We start from the raw sequence: 24975 nt of genomic DNA on the forward strand, positions 1-24975 counted from the left end.
ATCTGGTATAGTTTCCTCTTCCTCATACGAATTAGTTGAGCCATTTTACTATGAGCAAAAGGTGATAAGCTGCTCTAGACTAGACTCACCTTTTTTGAAGCATTTGCTTCAAAAGTTGAGCAAATGCTCTAGTTTATTCATACAATTTTGAGCAAAAGCTTTTACTTTTGAGCAAATGCTCAAACTATTTTTTTGATGAGCATGAGCAAAAGGTTTTGCTCACGTTTATTCACAGAAAATGAAGCAAATGCTCCATATTTTAGAAGTACAGTATGAGCAAATGCTCAACTTTATTCATATGGGCCATTATATATTAAAAAATGCCTTGTGAAAAAGCATAGATAGAACGCTGCTGCCTTAATTATTACCACCTCCAGTTAGTTATTTGGCTTACTGGTTTTCAACCGCTCAAGGTGTGTTCACACAGAGATCTTGAAAGTATAATAGATATATCTACAGAGTGTTTCAGAAGTAGTGTCGAATATTTTAGGGTATTATTCCTGGATGATAGGAGACTACAAATGTTGTATTTCAAGTGTCCAAAACTCAGCGGTTATCCTCATAGTTGCCATTTTGTTTTTTTCACTTAGGCATTTTTATCTCAAGAAAGAAATATTGTATTGATCTGAAATTTGACATGAATATTTATGCTATAAAGACTCAGATTTAAAAAATAAAATGGAAAATGTTCGATGTAAATTTCCAAGATGGCAGCCATTTTAAATTTTTGATGGCAAATTTTACGAAAACCGTTCAATTTACAGAAAATTTACAAGAGACAAAAAAGTTAGCAAATTTTATCAAGATTTCAAGGATACCTTATTCATTAAGATTAGTCAAATAATAACAGAGAAATTAATTCTTTTCGTACAATCATACTTTTACAAGACAAACAAGATCATCTGAAATACATTGTAAAATCAGTTGTATGTCCATATGAAGCCAAACCGAGTTTCAAAGCTTAATCTTAAATACAATTTGAATTAAACATTTAATATTGATGTCTAAATGGTGAAAAGTGGTCATGCATGCAGTACGAAAATAATTTATTTCTCAGGTATTCTTTCACCAATCTTAATAAATAAGGTATCCTTGTATCCTTGAAATCTTGATAAAATTTGCCAACTTTTTTGTCTCAAGTAAATTTTCTGTAAAGTGAACGGTTTTCGTGAAATTTGCAATCAAAAATTTTAAATGGCCGCAATTTTGAAAATTTCTTATTTTATTTTCTAAAGTTGAGTCTTAATAGCATAAATATTCATGCCAAATTTCAGATAAAATACAACATTTCGTTCTTGAGATAAAAATTCCTAAGTGAAAAGAACAAAATGGCAGCTATAAGGATTACCGCTTAGTTTTGGATACTGCAAAAAACGACATTCGTAGTCTCCTATCATCCAGGAACAATACCCTGAAATGTTCAACACTACTTCTGAAACACCCTGTATATCTATCCTCCTAATATATCTATATTCTCCTAAGACCGCTCTGACCGCTAACCACGTTGTGTGTGCACACATCCTGAGTTGGATTCCCAGGAATACACTAACCTCGCCGCTCCACTATGTTTTCACAGCCACCGCGATATGCAACACAATATTCTAGTGGCCTTGAGAGTTGTGAGATGATATTAGTAGACGGAGAGAAACCAATAAACCATTGAGAGTAAATTAATCAACAAGCAGAAAGCAAAAAATAGGTGTGTGAGAAAGAAAAAGAAAGAAGAGAGAGCGAGTGTTCGTACCGGGGGTGTTAAGGAAGGTGAGATAACTGTCCTGAAACTTGGTCCAACCTTTGCCTTGTGCGGCGGCTGGGTCGGTGCCCTTGTCCTGGACGTTGGGGGCGTTGGAGGGCGAAGGCGGAGGCAGTGCCTCGCTGCTTGCCTCCTCGTCACCTGCCGCCCCACCCACACTGCCCCCGGCCCCCGCCACGGCCCCTCGGCCAGTGCCCTGCTCCTTGTGCGAGTGCGTGTAGTGATAGGTGAGTCCCGGCCGTGTCTTGTAGCGCGCGCCGCACTCTACAACAGACAACAGCCAATACCCTCTCAGCCCACCTCCTCCTTACCCCACCCACCACTCAAGCTCATACTTTGTCAACTCTGTGCTGTACATCGTTGCCATGTTCGCCAACCTCATTACAGTTCAACTATTCAATAACTGATACAAAATAAACAATAATAAAAAGTTGTCAATAGCAGCTAATCCATTAGTCACTTACAGTTAGATACTAAATTACTTAATTAGCTAGTAAAGTATTGAATAACTGATACAAACAATGATAAAATAGTTATTTGTATATCTAGAGTGAAAAGTACGACTTTTTCTCCCTGAGGGAAAAAGTTTGAAGCCCGAGGCGAAGCCGAGGGCAACAATTTTCCTGAGGGAGAAAAAGTATTTTTCGCTCGTGATGTACACAACATTTTTCCTCCATCTACATTTTTTTATAGAAACTGCAAATAAAATCATTCTAATAACTTACGTATTGGTGACAATGTTTCCTAACAACATAACCTAAAATCTAAAACCTAAAAACCGGTCGTCTGATTGGCACTGCCGATTGCGCTATCTATCGGCAAAAGTTGTAACAATTATATCAGCTGGGCAGCTACCAAAAATGGCTGACTCCAGATCACGCGGTTCAGATTTGAATTGCAGATCAAAAATACTTGTTGGCTGGTATTTTGAATAGAATAAAATATTTTAAAAATTGTATAAATTTTTATCGTCTACTAATATTAAGAATATCATATCATACAAACATATATTTCATGAGTTGGTCAAATTTCTGGTTGTGGTATTGATTTCAGTTGACTCAATGACATATGAGTTGACTCTATTATGCTTTCTCATCTGAGCTTAGACCTTCTAACCTATTACCATGTAAGTTTTTAATATAGAGATGCTTCCCATGTTATTTAAATGGAGTCACTTTTCCTCCCTAGGGAGTTTTTCTGTTTTTTACTACCGAGAGCGAAAAAGTGACACTTTAGTATTATGTTTCAGGGAGTAAAGTTAGTACTTTAGACAGTAGGTGGAGGAAAAAGTACTTTTAGAAGTATATTTGTTTTTCGGTTCGTGTTTTAAAATTTCACTAAAATTTAAGTGAATATGCTCTATTTTTAAAATAACTAAGGGTCGTCTTCCGAGTTTGGGTTTTAGCTAAGTCCTAGACTTTAAACAGCTGGAGTCAGAAAATTGGCTTTCCAAAACGGGGCGTAGTCGCAGTCATTGTCGCAGACACATTTGAATTAAATTACGAAAAACTAGAAAATTGAACACAAAATAAAATAAAGAGAAAATAGTGTAAAGTTTCAGCTATTTTGAATTATTCAGGAATGTCTAATTTCGTCAAGGAAAAACGTATCCAATTATAGAAATGAGAAAATAAAAACTACGACTACTGTTATAAAAGCTGCGACTACGCCCCGTTTTGGAAAGCCAATTTTCTGACTCCAGCTGTTTAAAGTCTAGGACTTAGCTACATCCCGAGCTCGGAAACCGGTCCTAAGTTTATAAATTATTATTATTTTTGAATTTGGAACATCCAAATTCAAAAGAATGGTTTGTATAAATATTTTTGTAAATCTAGAAGACATAACCTCAATTGGACTTTTATGTTACTTAAATTTGAGAGAGAAATAGTACAAGGTATTCTTAGTTTTTCTCTCCCGATCTAAGCTTCATTGTAAAAAGAATAAATAAATTAATAAAAGTTAGCGATTACAGCTACTTCGGTAGATAGCCAAGTGGTTAAAATAACAATATATTTTTACAGCTTCTTTGTTAGATAAATGGGTATCAAGTACTTGATATAAATGAAAATAATAAGTCGGAAGTTGCAGCTACTTAGTTGGATCATTGAGTTTTGAATGATTGACACAAATAATAAACAAGTTAGAAACTGCAACTACGGTATGTACTTTGGATAGTTGAGTACACTAGATACAGCTTATTAGTTGGATATTTTTGTGTATTTAATTGATATTAAAATAATGATGATAATAATGAGTCGGAAATTGGAGCTTAGTTGGATATTTTTGTGAATCAAGTAATTGATATAAAAATGATTATGATAATGAGTCGGAAATTGGAGCTTCTTTGTTCGATAGTTGGGTATCAAGTAATTGATATAAGCACTAATAAAAATCTCCAATTGGACAGCCAACTTGGTTGGATAATAGAGATACAAATAAATGGAAACATGAATGACTGTATGATAGTGACTGAAAGGTGACCTGAATGACTACTGATGGTAGTTGCAAAAACTACCAGGCTTTAATTTCTTATCGACATGATATCATTATGTTTATTGAGAATTGCAACCTATTGCAGCTCTCCTATCTTTGGTAATAAATATCTTTGGTAATTGAGTAGAATATTTCTAATCTATTTATTAATTCAAGCCATCTAAATTAAAAATTTACAGTTTTCATGTTTATTTTGGACTAAAATTCTATAAAAAATTTTACACGTGAAATTCTAACCCTATCTTGTACTTTGTCATCTTTAAATTTGGAAGAAAAATAGCACAAGGACTACTGTACCTTATTATTTTATCTACTAATGTTATTACATTAGTGTCATTTGTATTGTAAATGAAAATAAATAAATAAATAATAAAAAAAGCTTCTTATTTGAAAAGTTTGCAAATATGCTGTAGGCAGAATTGACGCATTAGAAGCCACTTTACTCCCAGTATGGGAGTATGAAAAATTCCATTCAGAAGTTGCAAACAAATTGATTCTTTGACAATTATTCAAGTTTTCAACTTGAATTTAGAACTCATTGTTGAATAACCTCTCTAATAAACAGTCACGTATTGGCAAACTCGTACGACGAACACGCAATTGTATGAGCTGACATTTTGGTGATACATCTAATGCACGATCAATTGTCAATTAAAACAATTTAGTTAATTTAATATGCTCCTCCTCAGTTATGGGATTATGACAAAACAACTTACAGTCATTTTACTTGAAAAATGCAGAAACTGCATTATTCATAGAATATAAAAAGGATATTCTTGTAATTTCTCACGAAATGATTGAAAATATAAGAATACAAAAAATACAAAGTTATATTGTTTTCCTCTTCAAGCCACAGTAACTTTAACAAATGACAAGATTAAATAACAATAAATATGATTTGAGCACAATCAATTTTGTATCCTAATCGATAGCCAGTAAAGATAACAGAATGTCTTTCAACAGAAGCCATTTAAATATGAAGAAAATGAAAATTTCAAAGTGGTCTTATAACAGTCCCAGGCTAGTTCTAGGGATGGCTCATTGTAGAGCTGATCAGTATTTTAAAGAATTTAAATCAGAATTTAAATTTATTGATGACAAAGTAATATCATAGAGAAACAATAGCTTGAGTAGATATCCCTTGGTATAGGGCGTTTATGTCGCAACTTTTACTGTTATCTCAAGTCGATTACTATCGATTATTGAAGATTTTTACTGTTTTGTTGGGATTAAAGTGTATGAATGACACAATAAGAGAGACTACAAGCGTCACACACCTTTTTGGGAAAGAAATACGTGGACTATCGGCTTGAGATAACAGTAAAAGTTGCGACATAAACGTCCTATACCATGGGATATCTACTCAAGCTATTGTTTCTCTATGGTAATATACTGAGTGAAACAGTGAAGACACAAAACGCTAATTTCAATATTACATTTCTAGTGAACATCAGTAGTTTCGATAAGGTGCGAATCGATTTTGAGTGTCCCGCGACTCTCTGATGATACTTTTGGGTAATATATTTTTCAATAATATTCTAATAAGATTGAAAAATTCTAAACAAATAGTTAAAAAATGTCTTGTTTTTTTAACGAAAATTGCAGATATATTTTGCAAATTTACAAGTGTTTGATTAATTATTTAGGGTTTAGAAAACACTAAGGCCCGGTTGCACAACAGCCGGTTAAATTTTAACCGTGATTAATTTCACGAGAACCAATCAGAGAAGGCGTTTTTGAAAAGACGGCTTCTCTGATTGGCTCTCGTAAAATTAATCACGGTTAATATTTAACCGGCTGTTGTGCAACCGGCACTAAGTCTTCATGTTGTTTATTAAGCTATATTGGTAATCAGTTGAAAGACATTCCTGTTACTATTCTGTCTATTTACAATCAATTTGTTGCAAATAGTGCAACTGAATTTCCTAGTTATACTAAAACTTAGCATTGAATAAAAAATGAATTTGGCAATACCATATACCGTAGTTCTATTTCATATAAAAATTACCAGTCATTTTACATAAATCATAACTTCTCACATTATCCTTAGTAAATAGTAAAACTATTGAACATTCATAATAGTGATGTCTATTTATTCTAAAATACTTTTTCAAATATAACTTTTCTCATAACAGAGAACTATAAGTATTTTTATTGAGTAAAATTGATATTGTGCAAATGAGATGGATTGGTTTTTACGTGAAATTCAATAAAATAACATAGACTGAGATTTTTATATCATTCTTAAAAAAATATTGTTACATTTTTGTGAACAAATATTCTATACAAAACTTATTATAACCAGCCACCAACCACTTGTAAGCAGCTTTCTGCGATGCATACTCTATATTCGTATCCCATAATATTCTTTCTTCATGAATACGGTACTCGTTTTTCATGTTAAATACGATACACATAACAGTACTTCCAAAGTCTACTTTGTCTGGCTCTATTTCTATCTCATTTTCTGATTAAATATTTTGATTTCCATTTTAATCTTTGCCCTTCTTTGTGCTTATTAAAAACGTTTGTTCTGCGATTATAAACAGAGTGGAATCCGAATCACTAACAGGTATACAAGTATTACTAACCATAAAAAACAATCAAAAATAGGGAATAGATCAGCATGTCTAAACTCTGGAAATGTTCTACATTTGCCTATAAAAACTATGCTAATCAATGTCGGAAAAAAGTGAGATTATGTTCAGAACATATTAATGATAATATAATACTTTAGAACATTCTTTAATGATGGAATAGTGATTTAATGGTTTTTGAATAGTCAAAAACGGAGAAACCAAGATGCAAAATTCACTTCATGAAAAAATAATGAATAAATTTTCAAGTCAACAGCTTATGCCCTCACTAGCCAAAGTGATGACTATAGTTATTCACTAATTAAAATAATTAATTAGTTTTATATCAAATTATTGCAATTGGCTTTGTCACAATCCAATAATAGAAACAGATTTGACCCACCAATCTAGAAAAAAACGATTATTATTAATTCAATAAAGCTGTATCGAATTTACGTGCTTTCAGTCAGAAATGAAACATTAATTCTTGTATTACTGTTTTTGCCAGAAATCAAACCTCTATAATGACGACCTTATATGAATTCTAGTCCATACATTCTATCAAGTCTGTGCAAAGGCTAAAAATAAACTTTCTACTCGTGATATTTTTCAAAGTTTTTCGATTCGTATATCATCAAGCCATCAAAATGAAAAAGTTTTCTCAAGAAAACATTTTTTTTCTGATCATTACTTTTTGAGATATGAGCGCCAAAAGTTAAAATTTTTGGGACAGAACATTTCAAATTCGGTAAGAGATAAATCCATGAGATTTAGAGGATAGATTCTTCATGGTATTGTTGATCTAGTGAAACAAAAATTTTCTGAAAATATCAATTTTTGATAAAGTTATTCAATTTACTAAAAATAACCAAAAATAACTTTTAGTTGAGTTATTTTTGGTAAATTGAATAACTTTTATTCAATTATTCAGTTATTCAATTCACTAAAAATAACCAGAAATAACTTTTAGTTGAGTTATTTTTGGTAAATTGAATAACTTTTTCAAAAATTGATATTTTCAGAAAATTTTTGTTTTACTAGATCAACAATACCATGAAGAACAACCCATCCTCCAAATCTCATGGATTTATATCTTACCGAGTTTGAAATGTTCTGTCCCGAAAATTCAAACTTCAGGCGCTCATATCTCAAAAAGTAATGATCGGGAAAAAAATGTTTTCATAATAAAACTTTTTCATTTTGATAGCTTGATCATATACAAATCAAAAATCTTTGAAAAATATCACGAGTACAAAGTTTATTTTTAGCCTTTGCACATCCTTAATAGAATGTATGACTAGAATTCATATAAGGTCGCCGTAATTAATAGAGGTTCCATTTCCAGCGAAAACAGTAATACATAAAAATGAAGACCTCCATCAATGTTTAAATTGACTCTTGAACAATATATTAGATTATAGGTACTTGATTGTAGGTCTAATATAAACTTTTGTACGCTACTTCAACATTGGCATTAGTTGAGTCACATTTGTCTATGTTAATCAAAGAAAAGAACCTCAGTTCGTGTATATTCAAGTATTAGCTTAGTATTGCTATGAAACAAAAATCCACTAATACATACAGTAAAATTGTTAATCATAAAATAACTCCAATTTGTGAATAATAAAAATTGTGAAATTTGAAAGCTTTAAGCACAATTAGGACCAATAATTTCAATAAATAAATTTAGATGGTGCTTTCACAGTGAGCTACAACAAAAAAAAAAACAATCTACACGATTAGATAACAAATTGAATGATTCTACATAGCAAAAATCTACAAAACATCAATTTATTCAATTAAAAAACAATTACTAACATTGAATAGGCTACTATCTAAACAAAACATCTACAAATTACGTCAAAAACAATAAAACAGTTTCTATTTGGATAAACAAAAACAAAAACGTTACGTGGATATCCCTAAAAAGTATTTTGAATTAAATTTATCAATAGATGATATTATGAATGTTCAAAAGTTCCAAGATAGACGAAGAAGATTATGTTATCCTCATATCAATTTAAAAAGGTAATATAGAAGTATATATACATAACAGAGGAGAAATAAAATGTAGGTGGCAAGAAAATGCTAGTTATTAGAAAAGCACCAGAAAATATCGTAAACCAATGAAGAGCATGCTATATTGCAAAGGAAGCCAAGTTTTCAAATGCCACTACAACACTCTCATACTATGAAAAAAGAATCTCAATAACTTTCTATTGTATAAGATTTGATTACTTCTGAGGTATTTTAGATCTCCTTGGTTTGAGGGGACAGATAAAACATAAACATATCCAGGGTTCAATGGCAGAGCAGTAGTTTACCCAAGAAAATAAAATCTATTTTATTTTCCTACATTTTTAATGTAGACACGAACATTGCGGATGATATAATATAAAGGCCTAAATTGAACTAAACTAACTGAACTTTTTATTATCGATTACACCAGTTATCATTTTCAAATATATAGATGATCCATTTATGGACAACGCCTTACATAACTTTGTTATTAGTTGTAATAAATACTATTCTGTAATATTTCAAAAAGTCAGTACTTTTCCATAATGTTCGATACAAAATCTGTCAAGTAATTAAAATTTAACTGTTACTTTCCAATATTCAACATTTAAATTGGCCAATTCAGAGTTCTTTTGAGCTAGGTAAACAAGAGAAATTTTCAATGTTACTTTTCACAAACAACATCTATCAAGATGAAATACTTTTGAACGAAAATTAATTGAGGTTAGAAAAACAAAACTTTAGTACAGCACAGAATGGAGAGAAACTATGAACTTGATGGAAGGATGGTTTTCGTCGGCACCACTGACAAAAATAAATTATTTTCAAGGTAATATTATATTTCCTGGTCGGATACCTATAAAAACCTATTCGAAAAATAAAGTACGTTCGATTATTTAGAGTATAATTTTCAAAATTAAATGCAAGACGAATAAACAGAGAAAATTGATTAGGTTGATTGCAAATATGGTAAGCCTATCATAATTGTACAAAATTCATCTCTATTCCCTAAGAACTATACCAATTTGAAGTATCTTTATCCAAATTTCGGTTATTACCTTGGTAATGCAAAGTTTCACAAATTATCTAAGTAATAGGAGTGTGGGTGAAAGCACCTTTCTCAAGAATTAACAAACTTTCAGTCCACTTCGTTTGTTTAAATTTTATATCAAATGAGTACGGTTTAAAAATTTTTTATAAAACACTTTAAACAAAATCTGTAGATCACAATTTAAATTCCCAAATCAATTTTTCGAAACTAGTACATCACGAAACAGACATATGACGTCAAAAAACAAAACTACACATATCTTAATAATTCAACAAAAAAATGTAATTTGAAATTGAATGCAGAATTCAAAAACCGATTTTCTTATCAAATAAATTGCAGTTAATCCGGTGAAATTCCTGATTTAGTTGAATACTATCAAGGAGATGGTTTTATAAGGCATCGGCCCAATAAAAAATGTATTTTTCACAAATCACTCCATGGAATGACGATTAAACCTAGAAAATACTACAATTATATTAGAGTAAGATTGTGGATATGTGATTGTTTTTATGAGGATATGAACTTAGTTGCTGAAGGTTCACCACTACCATAGTCACCTCAACTAACTAGGAGATGGGATATAATAGAACGAACAGTACTTTTGTAATGAAATATTGTGTAGAGTAACATCGAATTAAGAGACAGATAAATAGTAGGGTACTCACGGTCACAGGCGAAAGGTTTGTCTGCATCTGTCAAGTCGGCATAAACCATTCCCTTCTTCCTCCCTCTGCCGGGTCCCTGGGCCTAATAAACACAACAAACAGCAGACAATCATTATTGTGGAAGTTTAACCAAAAGATGCCAAACATGTTCGATCTCAAATAGGCTTGTAAGATAATATCTTACTGTGATATAATTATATCACAAGTAAATATGCAAGACATTAATGATATTGTAATTCATTTATGTGAATTGAAATAGCTACCTAATTAACTATTATTTATGAAAAACCGAATAGCTTTGAAGCCTGCTCTTGCACTGCATGTTGTGTATTATCTTTATTTATGTATTGTTATTCTAATTCTGTTAGAAATTTTATTGTAATGACATGGCCTAGTGTACTGTATGTATTTTCTAGCTGTAATAAAAACATTGAATCATTGAACAGCTAAAATTATGCTTCTCCATTTACTATTTCCTTAATAAATTAAAGGTTGTGACAATTTCGTGTCGACCTACAATCTTATTAACGAATACCAATCATTTTTGTCAACAGTAAAACTTACAGCTAACTCAGCATCTCAGCTTTCTTAAATAAAATCATCCTAACCTTCAAACTTGTTCACTAATACCAATCGTTTTCAACAGTATTATTTACAGCAATCTGTATTATTTACACATTGAATGCGTAGATGAGCAAGTGTTTCAATGACACTTTCCAGATTTTGTTTTTCGGCTCATGCATGATCTGACGTCTTTCCTAAATTACTGACATCAGACGTTCCTTACATCACCTTACGTCTCTTTTATGATTCATGTACATTCCCTGCCATTTTTTTATAGTGGTAGGCTATTAAATTGATTCCATAGTGAAAACCAACATACTAGTCTTAATTTAAATTCAAACTAGACTGTGTTCAGATCATTTTCAGAGAGTACCAGTCAGCCTACGAGGACTCTACCTTCACTTAACCATCCCCCTCCCTAAAAATTGTACTCTTGTCTAAAAATGGTGTTAATTCATGAGTGGGCCCCAATATTTAATGTAAAAAAAGTTTTAAACATCTCAAATCATCTTAATAAATGAAAAGATTTTGAATATATGACGTAAAATAGCTAAGCTACTTGAAAATTAAAGAGCTCTATCAAGTTTATTGAACGCTACTTGTAAATTTATAGGCATTTGATCTTCAGGAAAAGTATTTTTCGTTGCTTTCAGCGTTCTTGATCATGTCTTTATTTTCGTAACTAGAACTTTACACAATTCATAGTAAGCGACTTATCAAGACATACAAGCTATTTATCAAAAATTCTGGGACTTTGAAACGTCCCAAAAACGATTTTGGGACACTGGGACTTTGTGTAAAAAACCGGTCAATTCCAGTTGTCCGGGAGTCTAGACACCCTTAACTAGACGTGTAGATTGATATATTTTAAGAAGTTATTTTTAATAACTAAGGTACTAATTATTTAATTATTTAAGGTACTAGTACCGTACTTATATATAACTTGATTGTACATTGGGTGGATTAGGCTAGTTAACTTAGGCAAGAGTATAGGGTAGTCATTGCCGAATTAAATATTTCTTTCTTCAAGTGCCGTTTGTACAGTTGCAGTCTAAGCAAAATTCCATTTAAAGATCAATTAAATCGTTTTCAAGTCTCATTTGTTATAATGTGGTACATTTTAATTGTAAGAGTTTGATCACATTGAATGCGTTTATGTGCAAGTGCATGACCAAGCGTGCAGATGAGAAACAAAATGTGGAAAGAGCAAAAGGAACGCTCACACTGAACGCATGCACTTGCTGGTTGCGTTCAGTGTGAAGAGCTACATGCAAGTCACAACGTATTTCAATGGCACTTTCCAGATTTTGTTTTTCGGCTCATGTATGATCTGACCTGCACTTGCACATATACGCATTCAATGTGATCACACCCTTAAATTCACAGCAATCTCAACTAAAATTAAATTATTTCAAACCTATGAACTTGTCCACAAATAGGAATCATTATTTTAAACACGTTAACAGTAGACCAATAATTTATATCAATCTGAAATTTACAGATATCAGAGTTAAAATGGTTCCGGACCAGCAAACTTGATCACTCTTACCAATCGTTGGTGTTAACAGTATTATGTACAGCAATCTGAAATTTACAGACATCTCATCTATATAAATAAAATTCACTCTAGACAACCAAAGTACTGCCACAAAATATGCTCGTTAACAGCCTCAGTGTGTTGCTCATTACTATTCAGCGGTTTCCTATAATAAGGAGCTAGCAATTTATCTTTATATTATATCTATATGTCACCGGATCTCGAAAACTGCTCTAACGATTCTCACGAAATTTGGAACAAAGTAGGTTTATAAAACTTCGATTGCACTAGATCTCATCCCTAAGATAACTCGTTTAATGACATTAAAAAATCTCATCCTTGGAAAAACAGCTGAAAATTTCGTCGTCTGTCGATAATGGAAGTGAGAGAGGGAGAGAGAGAGAGAGTGCGTGTGTGCGAGTGAGACTAAACAAGGTCTATAAATACAGGTCATGACACTCGTGTTCCTTATGGAGCGGCCATTTTATGAGGTCTTTATGGCGGTACATTTGAAAATCCAATCTAATTAAATTTGCTCGTAAAAAATTATGCATTCTAAAAACAATATTCTAGTTCAGATAATATGTGAATACAGGTTTTCAATATTTTAATAATGAAATTCCAATGATAAATGCTTCAATTATTAATTTATTTATTATTAAAAATTGTTCTTATTCTTGTAACTTAAGGATTGTGATTCATAAGGCATTGGGACAAGACAGAAATATGTGAGACAAACTTCAAAAATAGTTTCAAGTTCCAATCAATTAAATCTAAAAATAAACAATTCAGTTCCTAGTTGGAATCTAAATATTATTCTGTCGGAACAATTTATTCTACAATTCAAAGCCAAGCAATATACCTTGAACAATATAATAAAATAGCACATCATGTTGTTCAATCTATAATGATAACAGAATAAATTTGAAAATTGGTGAACTAGAACCCCATAAAATGGCGATTTTGCAATGCATCACGGGATTGTGTCATGACCTGTATTTAGACCTTGAGACTAAATTATGCCTGTTGAACTATTGCATTCGATCTGCTGATCTCACGAGAAATATTATCCGGCAAGAAATTAATCGATATGATTATATTTTTTTTCTTTTTTCGTTATAGATTTTCTATGCTTTTGTACTCCAGAGCGTAGCTCGGTCCCCCAATAAATAAGCTTCAATGCTTCCCATTCGACCGATGTATGAAATCGCACAATAGAGTTGACTGTTAGAGTCTAGTTTGACTGATAAAAAGTGTTCTAATTTGACATAAATTGACCTTTGGCTTCCTGGGATGCGGCGAGTCGGTGGGCGCGGCGAGGTTGCCGCCTCTGGGCTTGCCGAAGACGGCGCGCTTCTTCTTGCGCTTGGGGTAGGGTTCCTCGTAGTCGTAATCAGAGTCCGGATCCGGCTCGTCGAAGCCGTCCATTGCGTGAAGGTCCAGTTCGTCATAGTACCACGGCTCCTAATAAACAACAGTCACGTCAATAGGTATTATGATGATGTACTTATTGTATGGATCAATAAAGAATCTATTTATATATATATATATATATATATATATATATATATATATTATATATATATATATATATATATATATATATATATATATGCGAGTCAGTGAGTGAGTGAAATGGCACTCACTCACTGACTGACTGACTGACTGACTCACTCACTCACTGACTCGCATAACTAAAATCTACCGGACCAAAAACGTTCAAATTTGGTAGGTATGTTCAGTTGGCCCTTTAGAGGCGCACTAAGAAATCTTTTGGCAATATTTTAACTCTAAGGGTTGTTTTTAAGGGTTTAAAGTTCGTCTTTTAGCATGTATATTCTTCTTCTCCCAATCTCTTAATATAATTGAAATTTCCATATCATATGTTACTATAGAACTATAATCTAGATAGAGTACCTCTTCGAAACAGTTGTTAACTGGCAACTAAATTAATAATTTTGTCAGGTTGGCATTAAGTTGAGTTGACTTTGTTAGGTTGGCACCAAGTTGAAGATTTAAATGCATTTATCGCGGAAAAATTGATTGGGCACTGCTACTTCAATCCTGGGAATATTATATTACTAGCCGTCAGGCTCGCTTCGCTCGCCATATCCGTTTAGCCAGACGTTTAGTCTGGACCCCCGACTGGATTGTTCTAACATATGATAAAAATGCTCAAATGAAAAATTCAGGCGAGCGAAGCGAGCCTGCTGATCTCATTCTTGGACGATCCAGTCGGGGGTCCAGGGGGCGTAGCCCCCTGGCTAGACGGATATGGCGAGCGAAGCGAGCCTGACGGATAGTAAGGAATAAAGGTACTTCATTACTTCAATTTGTAACCTTTATAAACCTACATTTTTACTGTATGGAAGTCTGATGGCAATACTAGAGAAAAGAAAAAATCAAATTGTGTTGTGAATTAGGTGAAAAACATTTGTTGATTTGATCCAATCAATTTTTTTAGTACTTGATTTAGTGATGCAGGCTATCTAAAATTGAATTCTCGGGTAACAGGTTAATCAATTTATTTACTACATAGGGGAACTGTCTAAGGCATACTATTAGGTCTGTCCTGGGAACACGGTAATTTGATGGCGATCTGAAATTGTAAATTAGAATTTATGGAGTGAATGTGTTCTTGGATCTATTGATATAAAGTATTACATTTTTTATATAAAGTTGTCTCACTGTCAGAACCGGGAATTCTTCGTAAATTAAGTGACTGGGATATCGTCTAGGCCTTTGGATGTGCCTCTGAATCACACCTATTTTATCGAAATGAGTGTCAACCCCCAAAACCTTATACCATACTGAAATATATAGTAAATATATAAATGAATAAAAATTAGCTGCAGATGGAAATTACTGAGATATTGATATTTTTCTAATGCTGATGAATTAATAATTATTATTAAACGAAAATCCAAATTAAATGCTGTAATTCAACCCGACTTCATAGACTTCTGCTACTGCAAATATTATGAACAGATTAAACAGCTAGATGGAAATTATTATTATGGTATCTTAAATCACAAGGACGGGAAGGGGCCTTTTGCAGGCGAGAATGATGTTTCTAGTCGAGGCGTTAGTAGAGACTAGAATTTCATTCGAGCACTGCAAAAGACATTCATTCACGTCCAAGCAACTTCACTATTTTTTGTCATAATAATCTAGAAAAGAATATGAGAAACAGATAAACATTACCTGCTTGTGCTGACATTACTACAATGCATTCTATAAACATAACCTAGTTTACAAGTTTTGAATCAGGAAATTCTTGATTGTAGTTGACAAAACTTCCACCTGGAGCGCTAAAAAGTGGTTTTCGTACCAGTTTTGCCGTTTCTTATTCGGAACTAGGAAAAATACTCGACTGTGAAGACAACATATGATTTTATTACAGTATAGTATGCTGTAATGAGAATCATATGTTTATTTGTTCTACAATCAGCTGTTTACCGGCTTTATTTCATGGATGTAAAACAGCTAAAATTGAATGACTATGACAAAAATATTTTTCTCACTACTAGCGCTCATCGAATTTCCATCTAGCTGTTTACCCTGTTGTCAATATTTGCAGTAGCAGAAGTCTTCGGGGTTAATTACAGCATTTGATTTGGATTTTCATTTAATAATAATTAAAAATTAGCTGTGTAATCGGGGCCGTACGGTGTTTGATTATGATTTATTCCAACATAAAATAGAACATAATAATTACATCGGTGACGGTGACTTTGGGCGCAGCCTCCTCCTTGTGACCAGAACTGTCCTTGCTGTCTTCGTTGGCAGCACTGAGCGGCCCAGCCCCCACAGCCGCCCCGCCCATTACGCCTCCAGCCACGCCCCCACCACCGCCGTCGGCCATGACAGGCATGATGACATCTGCCGCCTCCGGCTGCATCTCAGCCGTCTCCTTGCGACGCTGCAGCGGCTGCATCATGTTCATGAGGTATTGACGTCGTTTCTTGCGCCACCTTTTCGACGGATAGCTGTACACCTGACCCTGGGACAGGCCAGGCAAACGCTGACGCGCGCTCATGAACAGGTTCGAGTGATTCTGCGCCAGACCTGCAAAACACATCACATTTTAATTGACCGAGCGAAGTGAGGTCCAAGATTCAAGTCGACGGTTATTCATTTTTCTTCATGTTTTCATGTCCGCATTTACGGCGAAACGCGGTAATAGATTTTCGTGAAATTTGACAGGTATGTTCCTTTTTTAATTGCGCGTCGACGTATATACAAGGTTTGGGAAAATTTTGCATTTTAAGGATAATATAAAAGGAAAAGGAGCTACATACGCCAATATTAGAGTAAAAATCAGACTATAGAATTATTCATCATAAATCAGCTGTCGACTGAATAATTAAAATTGCATGCAATGACGCATGTAATTTAATATCTCAATGTAACTTATTAAAAAAATCAGCTGTTGTGTGGACTATTAATTGCATGCAGTGAGGCATGCAATTGATAACTTGAAGTAGCATAGTACTTTCTCCCGACTTTTTTCTGCTTTCAACTCGGTAAGCTTTTGATGATAGTAGCATAGCTGTTTACATAAAATTATTAGCATTGTCGATACAACGACCAAACAGCCATTACTCGTTAATACACCGATATCTCACCGACACGTCAGGACAGGACAGAATTTACTCTGATGACAGTATTAGAGGAGACTGTGATTTATAACTGCGCGAGGTCTACTGTTCACGGAACTACTAGTTACATAAAAGGTACAATTATTCAAATGTAAGCCTTGACTAATCAATGTTTCTTTTCAGCACACCCCACCATAAAGCCTGTTTTTGTATTTTATTAGAAATTTATTCTTGATTGTGATTTTATGTATTTTGATTTCTTTTATGTATATTGTGTTGAATTGAAAAAAATTATTAATTGATTGTTTTAATACTCTTAGGGCCAAGCCACAAGAGGCTTTTTTCAGACGATTCAGCACGGCACTCCAGGACAGAAAGCTCTCCGATTCAAGAGAGCTTCCTCTGGATGCACCAACCCAATCCAGCCGATCGGAGAGCTTCCTGTACTGTCGTGCCGACTAGTCTGAAAACACCTCGTGTGGCTTGGCCCTTACCTAATACATAAACTATACAATGAATAGTTGAAATTGGGCTTCTATGAGGTCTTTTTTTCACCTTCGATCTAAAAATTATTGCTAACAAAAGACAAGTGGAAGGGGGCAAGTTTTACAGAACTGAACAGTGAATTATTAGAATTTATTATTAGATCATGGAAAAATTATTTTCTTGAATTTAAATATACAGGATGTCACAGAATAACGGGAACTTTTAAAAACGCCATAAAACATTAGTGGGAAGGGCAAAAATGGTTTATTTAAACTAATGTAACGTTCAAGACTTGCCATTTGAGAATTATTGATAACATCTATCACTTTTTGACAATTACTTCTTTAAGATGGCTTCCTCCTGCACGAATACACTCTTGGAATCTGTGTTGAGATTCCTGAACGATTGCTGCAACATTTCAGCTGGGATATTGTTAATTTCATTTTGAATTTTGATTCAACCACAGTTATTGGTCAAGTTGTGAAAACATTTGAGTTGAGAAAGGTCCACAAACAGAAAATCGCATGTGGACAAATCATGGGACCAGGAAACGCAACCTAATCGTGAGATTACACGGTTACCAAACAATCCTCACTCGCACAGTTGCCATTGAATGCCGTGCAGAGTGGATTTCGCTCACAATTTCATCAATAATTCTGAATTAATTAAAATTAAAACAGAATTCAAAAATGAAATCCGTAATATCCCAGATGAGATGTTGCAGCGATCAATGAGGAATCGTCAACGCAGATTTCAAGAGTGTATTTGTTCAGGAGGAAGCCATCTTAAAGAAGTTATTGTCAAAAAGTGATAGATGTTAATAATAATTCTCAAATGGCAAGTCTTGTACTTTACATTAGTTTGAATAAAATCATTTTTGCCCTCCCCAATAATGTTTTATGGCGTTTTTAAAATTTCCCGTTATTCTGTCACTCTTCATTTGAGGTAGAATTGGCCATTATTAACAAGAATCAATAATTTTAATATCAGATCAGATTTGGAGGGATAACTTGAGCACAGCCATGTACTATGGAAGGCGGCGGAAACAGAAATTAACTCTGTATCATTTCTACTGGCTTTATAACGTAAATCTCACTATAGAGTCACTTGAAACAGACTAAGGTCCGGTTTCTAGGACAATTATTGAATCTAATGAAACATTAAATCTATGTTAAATGTACTATTGACTTCTAATGACTATTAATTTGAAGGTTTAAGGGTAATTTACCAAGTATTTAATAAGTGTCTTAAAAACTGGGCCCAACTTAAATTAATTTTTATTTTCATAATGAGAAAAATATGTAGAATCAGTCTCTATAGCGAGGTCCACGTGATAATGGCAGATAGGAGAACAACGTTGCCGATCCTCTGTCTTGTCAATGCCTTCTATGGAGGGTAACTGATACCGGTTTATTGATCGACTGTTCATTCTCGTTTAAAATAATCGATTATATTTTATCAAGCAAGAAATTATATTTTTCAATGATTTCATCATGAATTTTCATAATCAAGATTAAATATTTTGTTAATTAATTATATTTCTACATTGTTAAAAACAATCTGGCAACAGAGCAAAGCGAGAAAGAGATAGAGCTATCCGCTTTGTTGAATGATAGACAAGGATAGTAATACAATTGCTAATCAAACACTGTCATTATAACGTGGACCTCACTATAGTTGATTTCAGTCATGGCAGTAAATTTGTGAAGATTGAACCATTATTTTTAGAATTAGAAAGTTAGTTAATAATTCAGCATTTTTCCATTTCAATTATTTAAAAATGTATAAATTGAGAAACAAACCTGTCTGTGGGTCGAGGAAAGGCATTCGTAACCGCCTTTCTATACATAATCGTGTGTTGAAGTTGGCCGAATTCTCTATTGTTTCTCTATAAGCGCTGTCATTCATAAAACTGAAACAAAAGAGAAAATTTCTACATTAGAAATTGATGAAAAAATGTGTGAGGATTTTTAATATTTATTTGAAAAGTTGAAAATAACTTATCATACTATTTTTTCAAGGTAATGGTTGGATGATGATGATGGAAGTCGAGAAGTCAGAGAAGTTGAGTACCGTCGGTCGTCCATAACACTACAAAAAACCATTGTTTTCCCATAAGTTTACTATTTAATACAATATTCTAGTTACTGTTATTATTTTCTAATTAGGAAGATTTATAAAGACCACATTGATAAAATCTTTGTTTTATATTCAACAACTAGCGGGTAACCCGTGCTTCGCAAGGGTCAATTTTAAAACTTGAAAAACTGAAAACTTGACGTAATGAAATCTAGAAGAATTTTAAAATAGGCCTATAAGAATCCTCAGTTGATTAAGAATTTATATGCAACATTTCAAGTAAATCAGTCCAGTAGTTCAGATGTGATGATGTGTCAAACATAATTTTCCTATCTTTTACACTTATATACGTGTTTAAGCCAGTTCTATTTCGATCATTTATGATTTGGTTAATTTTTTATGAAATCGTATGTACCATCAATGAAATTTAAACATTTATTCTGAAAAATCTAGAAGAAAAATTGAAATATGGGCGTCGAGGTGCAAGAGATTGCAATAGTGCAATAGATATTTTTAGAATCTATGAGCAAAATTTGGAGATCTAAATCATTCCCGTTTTTCCGGTATGCATTCCACAAGTTGACATGTTTTGATGCGAACACACGAACAAACACAACCCTACTCTCTCTTATTATATAGATAAGGAAACCTCATTCAAGGAGGATTCAACAAAGCCATCTAACAAGATTTCAAATAATGTCACTTGTACATAATCCTAAATTAATCATTATTATAGTCCATAAAATATTACTTTCAACTTTGAGGAATATGCGGAGCAGAGAAATGGTGGGAGATCAGCCAATTACAGTGATGGATAGAGTCATAGGTAGAAGCGCAGTTGGCAATTTGTCGATAAAACTCAGTCGACTCAGTGCTTTCAGACATGAAACTTCGTATGTGTATCATGAGCACTTGAACACTCACTAGAAATTAGAGAACGCTGGCCGGTTTAGAATGGTAACATCGCCGCCGCTGTATGCCTACCTTTCTCTGCTGCGCATGTCCCTCCAAGTCAAAAGTAATTTTGTATGGACTATAGTCTGCGACTTTATAATCCCTATCAAATTTTCCTGAAAGTGGCTGTACAGGAATCTACTTCCAGAAATGGTCAAGGCAGGAGCTGGCCAGTCACTATTGAACTACCAAGATTTGCTGAGTGAGTAATGCAGAGCAGAGGCTTTGATTATAATCATCTTTACATTATTTATTTTATTTATTTATATATTGATAGATACATCATTCTCAATTATGAATGATTGGGAAAGTAACAACAGGCTTAAAGCCCAAAACTATTCTTTTCCCAAATTTAGATAGAAATTGTCCAAAAATAGGTTATGTTTACACTTTAAGATTTTTGTACAATTTTGAGTCCAAAATATTTATAAACTATTTATATTACATTTAAAAATTTAGAATACATGTTCTGCATAGTGCAGGAATTAAATGCTCGCTTGTTTTGATAGATATTATTCAATAGAATGATATAATTATGAGGTCAAGAATATTACTGTCCTTGCCCTATTACCATAGGTAAGGAAAGTATTGATTTCCGAAAAAAAGTCCCCTGAGTCCAAAAAACTGGTTTTTGGGTATAGGTCTGTATGTGTGTGTGTGTGTGTGTGTGTGTGTGTGTGTGTGTGTGTGTGTGTGTGTGGTGTGTGTGTGTGTGTGTGTGTGTGTGTGTGGTGTGTGTGTGTGTGTGTGTGGTGTGTGTGTGTGTGTGTGGTGTGTGGTGTGTGTGTGTGTGTGTGTGTGTGTGGTGTGTGTGTGTGTGGTGTGTGTGTGTGTGTGTGTGTGTGGTGTGTGTGTGTGTGAGTGTATGAGTGTATGTGCGTCTGTGTACACGATATCTCATCTCTCAACGGAATGACTTGAAATTTGGAACTTAAGGTCCTTTCACTATAAGGATCCGACACGAACAATTTCGATCAAATGCAATTCAAGATGGCGGCTAAAATGGCGAAAATGTTGTCAACAGCAGGGTTTTTCGTGATTTTCTCGGAAACGGCTCCAACGATTTTTATCAAATTCATACTTAAAATAGTCATCGATAAGCTCTATCAACTGCCACAAGTCCCATATCTGTAAAAATTTCAGGAGCTCCGCCCCATCAATGCAGATAGATTCCCAATTATCAGGCTTCAGATACAATCGAAACAAAAAAAATCAAGTGGAGTAGATTGAGCATGAAAATCTCTACAATTAATGTTCAGTAACATTTTCTCCTAAATTTGAAAATAAGCTTTAAATTCGAGAAAATGTGATTATTCAATTGCAAATTATTGTTGATTCTATTAAATAATTCACTATGAAGAGATAGCAGACCTCATGTGTGTCTCCAGCGTTATTGCCCTGTCACCAGCTGGCTCAAATCTTTGAATAGTAGACTTGAGATGCGCGGGTACACTAGCGTCAGGTGATCAATTTTCATAACGGCAAGGAAAGTTGTGTGAGTGCGCCACACCAGATTTTTTTTTATTCCTTCCAATGGATAGAAATATTTTTACCTTCATCTACTAATAAATTGTGTATTTATATATGCATAATACGATAGGCACATCTTGTAGCACATATCGTACAATGACTTGAAGAGATGCTCCTGCACACAGATAATATAGTATGGGTGTTCTGTTATTCATTCATGATTTGTATTTATGTGTTTAGTTTGAAAATAATACGTGAAGTAGATCAGAGACAATTAGTCAATCACCCTTCTCGGCACCACATAACTTCCAAACTGAGTTCTCTACGAATATTACTCCAGTCGCTGTAAGAAGTGATACAGACCTGTGTCGATTCTTATACCGACCGTATTATAGTATAGTACTTTCCAAATAAGGGGTAGAATTTGTCTTTTTCTTTAGGGCCACTATTGAATATAGATAAAAATATAAATCTAAGTACCATTTTGAAAATTGTTTATTCACAACATGTTTCGGCTATATCATGTACTTAAGTACATGATATGAACTTATTCACTTGTAAGTACATATCACTTGTACTTAAGTACAAGGGTACTTAGGGCTATATCATGTAGCTGAAACATGTTCTGAGTAAACAATTTTAATAAGGGTACTAAGATTTCTATTTTTATTTATATTCAGGGGTAGAAGTTATATGTTTCAAAGTACAGTGATCAGAAAATCTATCCACAATATTCCTGTTAGTTTTAGTCAACATTATTATGAATTAGTGACTGTTGACATTCCACTCTTGATGTGCCACTTGATTCCACCACAGAATAGATATTACAGAGATATTGCAATAATTCAGTTATTTCCATCTGTAGACTGGCTGGCCGCTATGGCTTCGTATAAAATGAGCGCTGCTATCTAGAGATTGTCAGTTTGGTGTAAGGGTAAGCATTCCTGACCGGCAATTAGGAGGTACTGGGTTCGATTCCCGGGCTGACAAATAATTTTTGAATAGTAGCGTTCATCGAATTTCCATCTAGCTGTTAATGTTAACCCTGTTGTCAATATTTGCAGTAGCAGAAGTTTTCGGGGGGTGAATTACAGCATTTAATTTGGATTTTCGTTTAATAATAATTAACAATATGGAGTATTTCAACATAACGTATTCAAGAAAAATTACCGTCCACTTCCAAGATCCTTTACCAATTAAGAATTAATTCTATATTATAAATATAAATTTATTTGCATAAGAAGTCACCCAACCTAAGCCTTCAACACACCGACGTGGGACGATTTTAAAGCTGAATTTTCAATAAAAATTGTCCCGGTACCCGCATTTATCCAACATTGATGTGTTCAATAATTTCTACTTTAAATTATTCTCAATAATAAAATTGTCCAACTAACAGTAATTTTATCTTTCTGATTAGAAACCAATAACATCAATCTACTATATACCTACATACTATACATACTATATCTGTATTTATTCATTTATTTGGTTGGACAAACAATACAATGATCGGAAAAGAAAAAACAGGCTATTGCCCAAATTTCCAAATTTAGTTTTAAATTGTCCAAGTATTATCATAGAGAAACAATAGCGTAAGTAGATATCCCATGGTATAGGGCGTTTATGTCGCAACTTTTACTGTTATCTCAAGCCGATTACTGTTGATTATTGTTGAATTTTACTGTTTTGTTGGGGTGAGAGTGTATGAACGGCACAATATGAGAGACTACCAGCGTCATAAAGCTTCACAGGAAAGAACTACATGGCCTATCAGCTTGAGATAACAGTAAAAGTTGCGACATAAATGCCCTATATCATGGGATATCTACTTATGCTATTGTTTCTCTATGGTATTATACATAGGTTATATCCATTTCAATTTTCTACACCAAACCACAATCTTGAGAATATAGATTAGAATAAAATTAGTATTGATTATATCCCAAGCAAATTAGTGTTAAGCGTTTGAATTTCATTTAATTCACATTGAGGGATGTAGAAATGATCAAGTGATACAATGTGAAGCACAGCAACAATCACAAAATTAATTTGCTTCATTGTTTCAATTGAAATGAAGCAGTCAAAAGTTCAAATAGAGAACGGTTGGTCATTGAAACAAATGGTCCATTATATTCTAACTATTATAGCCCTTGCCACATGATTGGGCTCCCCCTCGTGATTCGTGAAGCCATGTTTTTCAATGCTGTCAAAAGCTGAAACCATTTTTATAGATGAGTTAGATGAGATAGGATATACATGATTTTTTGTTAATTTAATTGAATACTAAATTTATAATAAATTATAAAATTTATAGGACAGTGCTGCGACCAGTGGTGATGTATGCTTGTGAAACATGGGGTGTTGACAAGTTGCGAAGATGCTGTTGAATCGATGGGAGAAGAAAATCCTAAGAAGAATTTATGGGCTAGTGCTAGAGGCTGATAGGTGGCGACTCAGAAAAAATGATGAGCTCTCTATAATCTGTATGGGAAACCGAACACTGTTACTGAAATTAGAAGAGCGAGAATTGGTTGGTTGGGCCATGTGGAACGTATGCCGGAAACCCGTACAGCATGTATCAGCAACCAGGGGGGCAAAGAAAACGAGGCCGACCACGCAAGAGATGATTGGACGACGTGGAGGCAGACCTCAATCCTTGGGCGTCAGAAGGTGGAGACAGCGAGCACAGGACACAGATTCATGGAAAAGTCTTGTGGAGGAGGC

At 33.7% G+C, this 24975-nt stretch overlaps 1 protein-coding gene across 4 annotated transcripts in view; it reads right to left on the reverse strand.

The window, feature by feature from the left end:
* Positions 1–24975, reverse strand: part of LOC111063959 (protein O-linked-mannose beta-1,2-N-acetylglucosaminyltransferase 1) — a 76275-nt gene that overhangs the window by 35442 nt on the left and 15858 nt on the right. For 2 of the 4 annotated variants that reach the window (XM_039425327.1, XM_039425326.1), the window contains exons 2-6: positions 19548–19657; positions 16377–16726; positions 13937–14122; positions 10558–10639; positions 1793–2017 (exon numbers count right to left, since the gene is read on the reverse strand). In XM_039425327.1, the coding sequence (XP_039281261.1) occupies positions 1793–2017; positions 10558–10639; positions 13937–14122; positions 16377–16726; positions 19548–19657 (953 nt within the window). Of the gene's footprint in view, positions 1–1744; positions 2018–10557; positions 10640–13936; positions 14123–16376; positions 16727–19547; positions 19658–24975 lie in introns of all 4 variants that reach the window. The other 2 variants (XM_039425325.1, XM_039425328.1) reach the window with 2 other exon arrangements.

Source organism: Nilaparvata lugens, chromosome 3, assembly GCF_014356525.2.
Source record: "Nilaparvata lugens isolate BPH chromosome 3, ASM1435652v1, whole genome shotgun sequence".
Classification (NCBI taxonomy): Eukaryota; Metazoa; Arthropoda; class Insecta; order Hemiptera; family Delphacidae; genus Nilaparvata; species Nilaparvata lugens.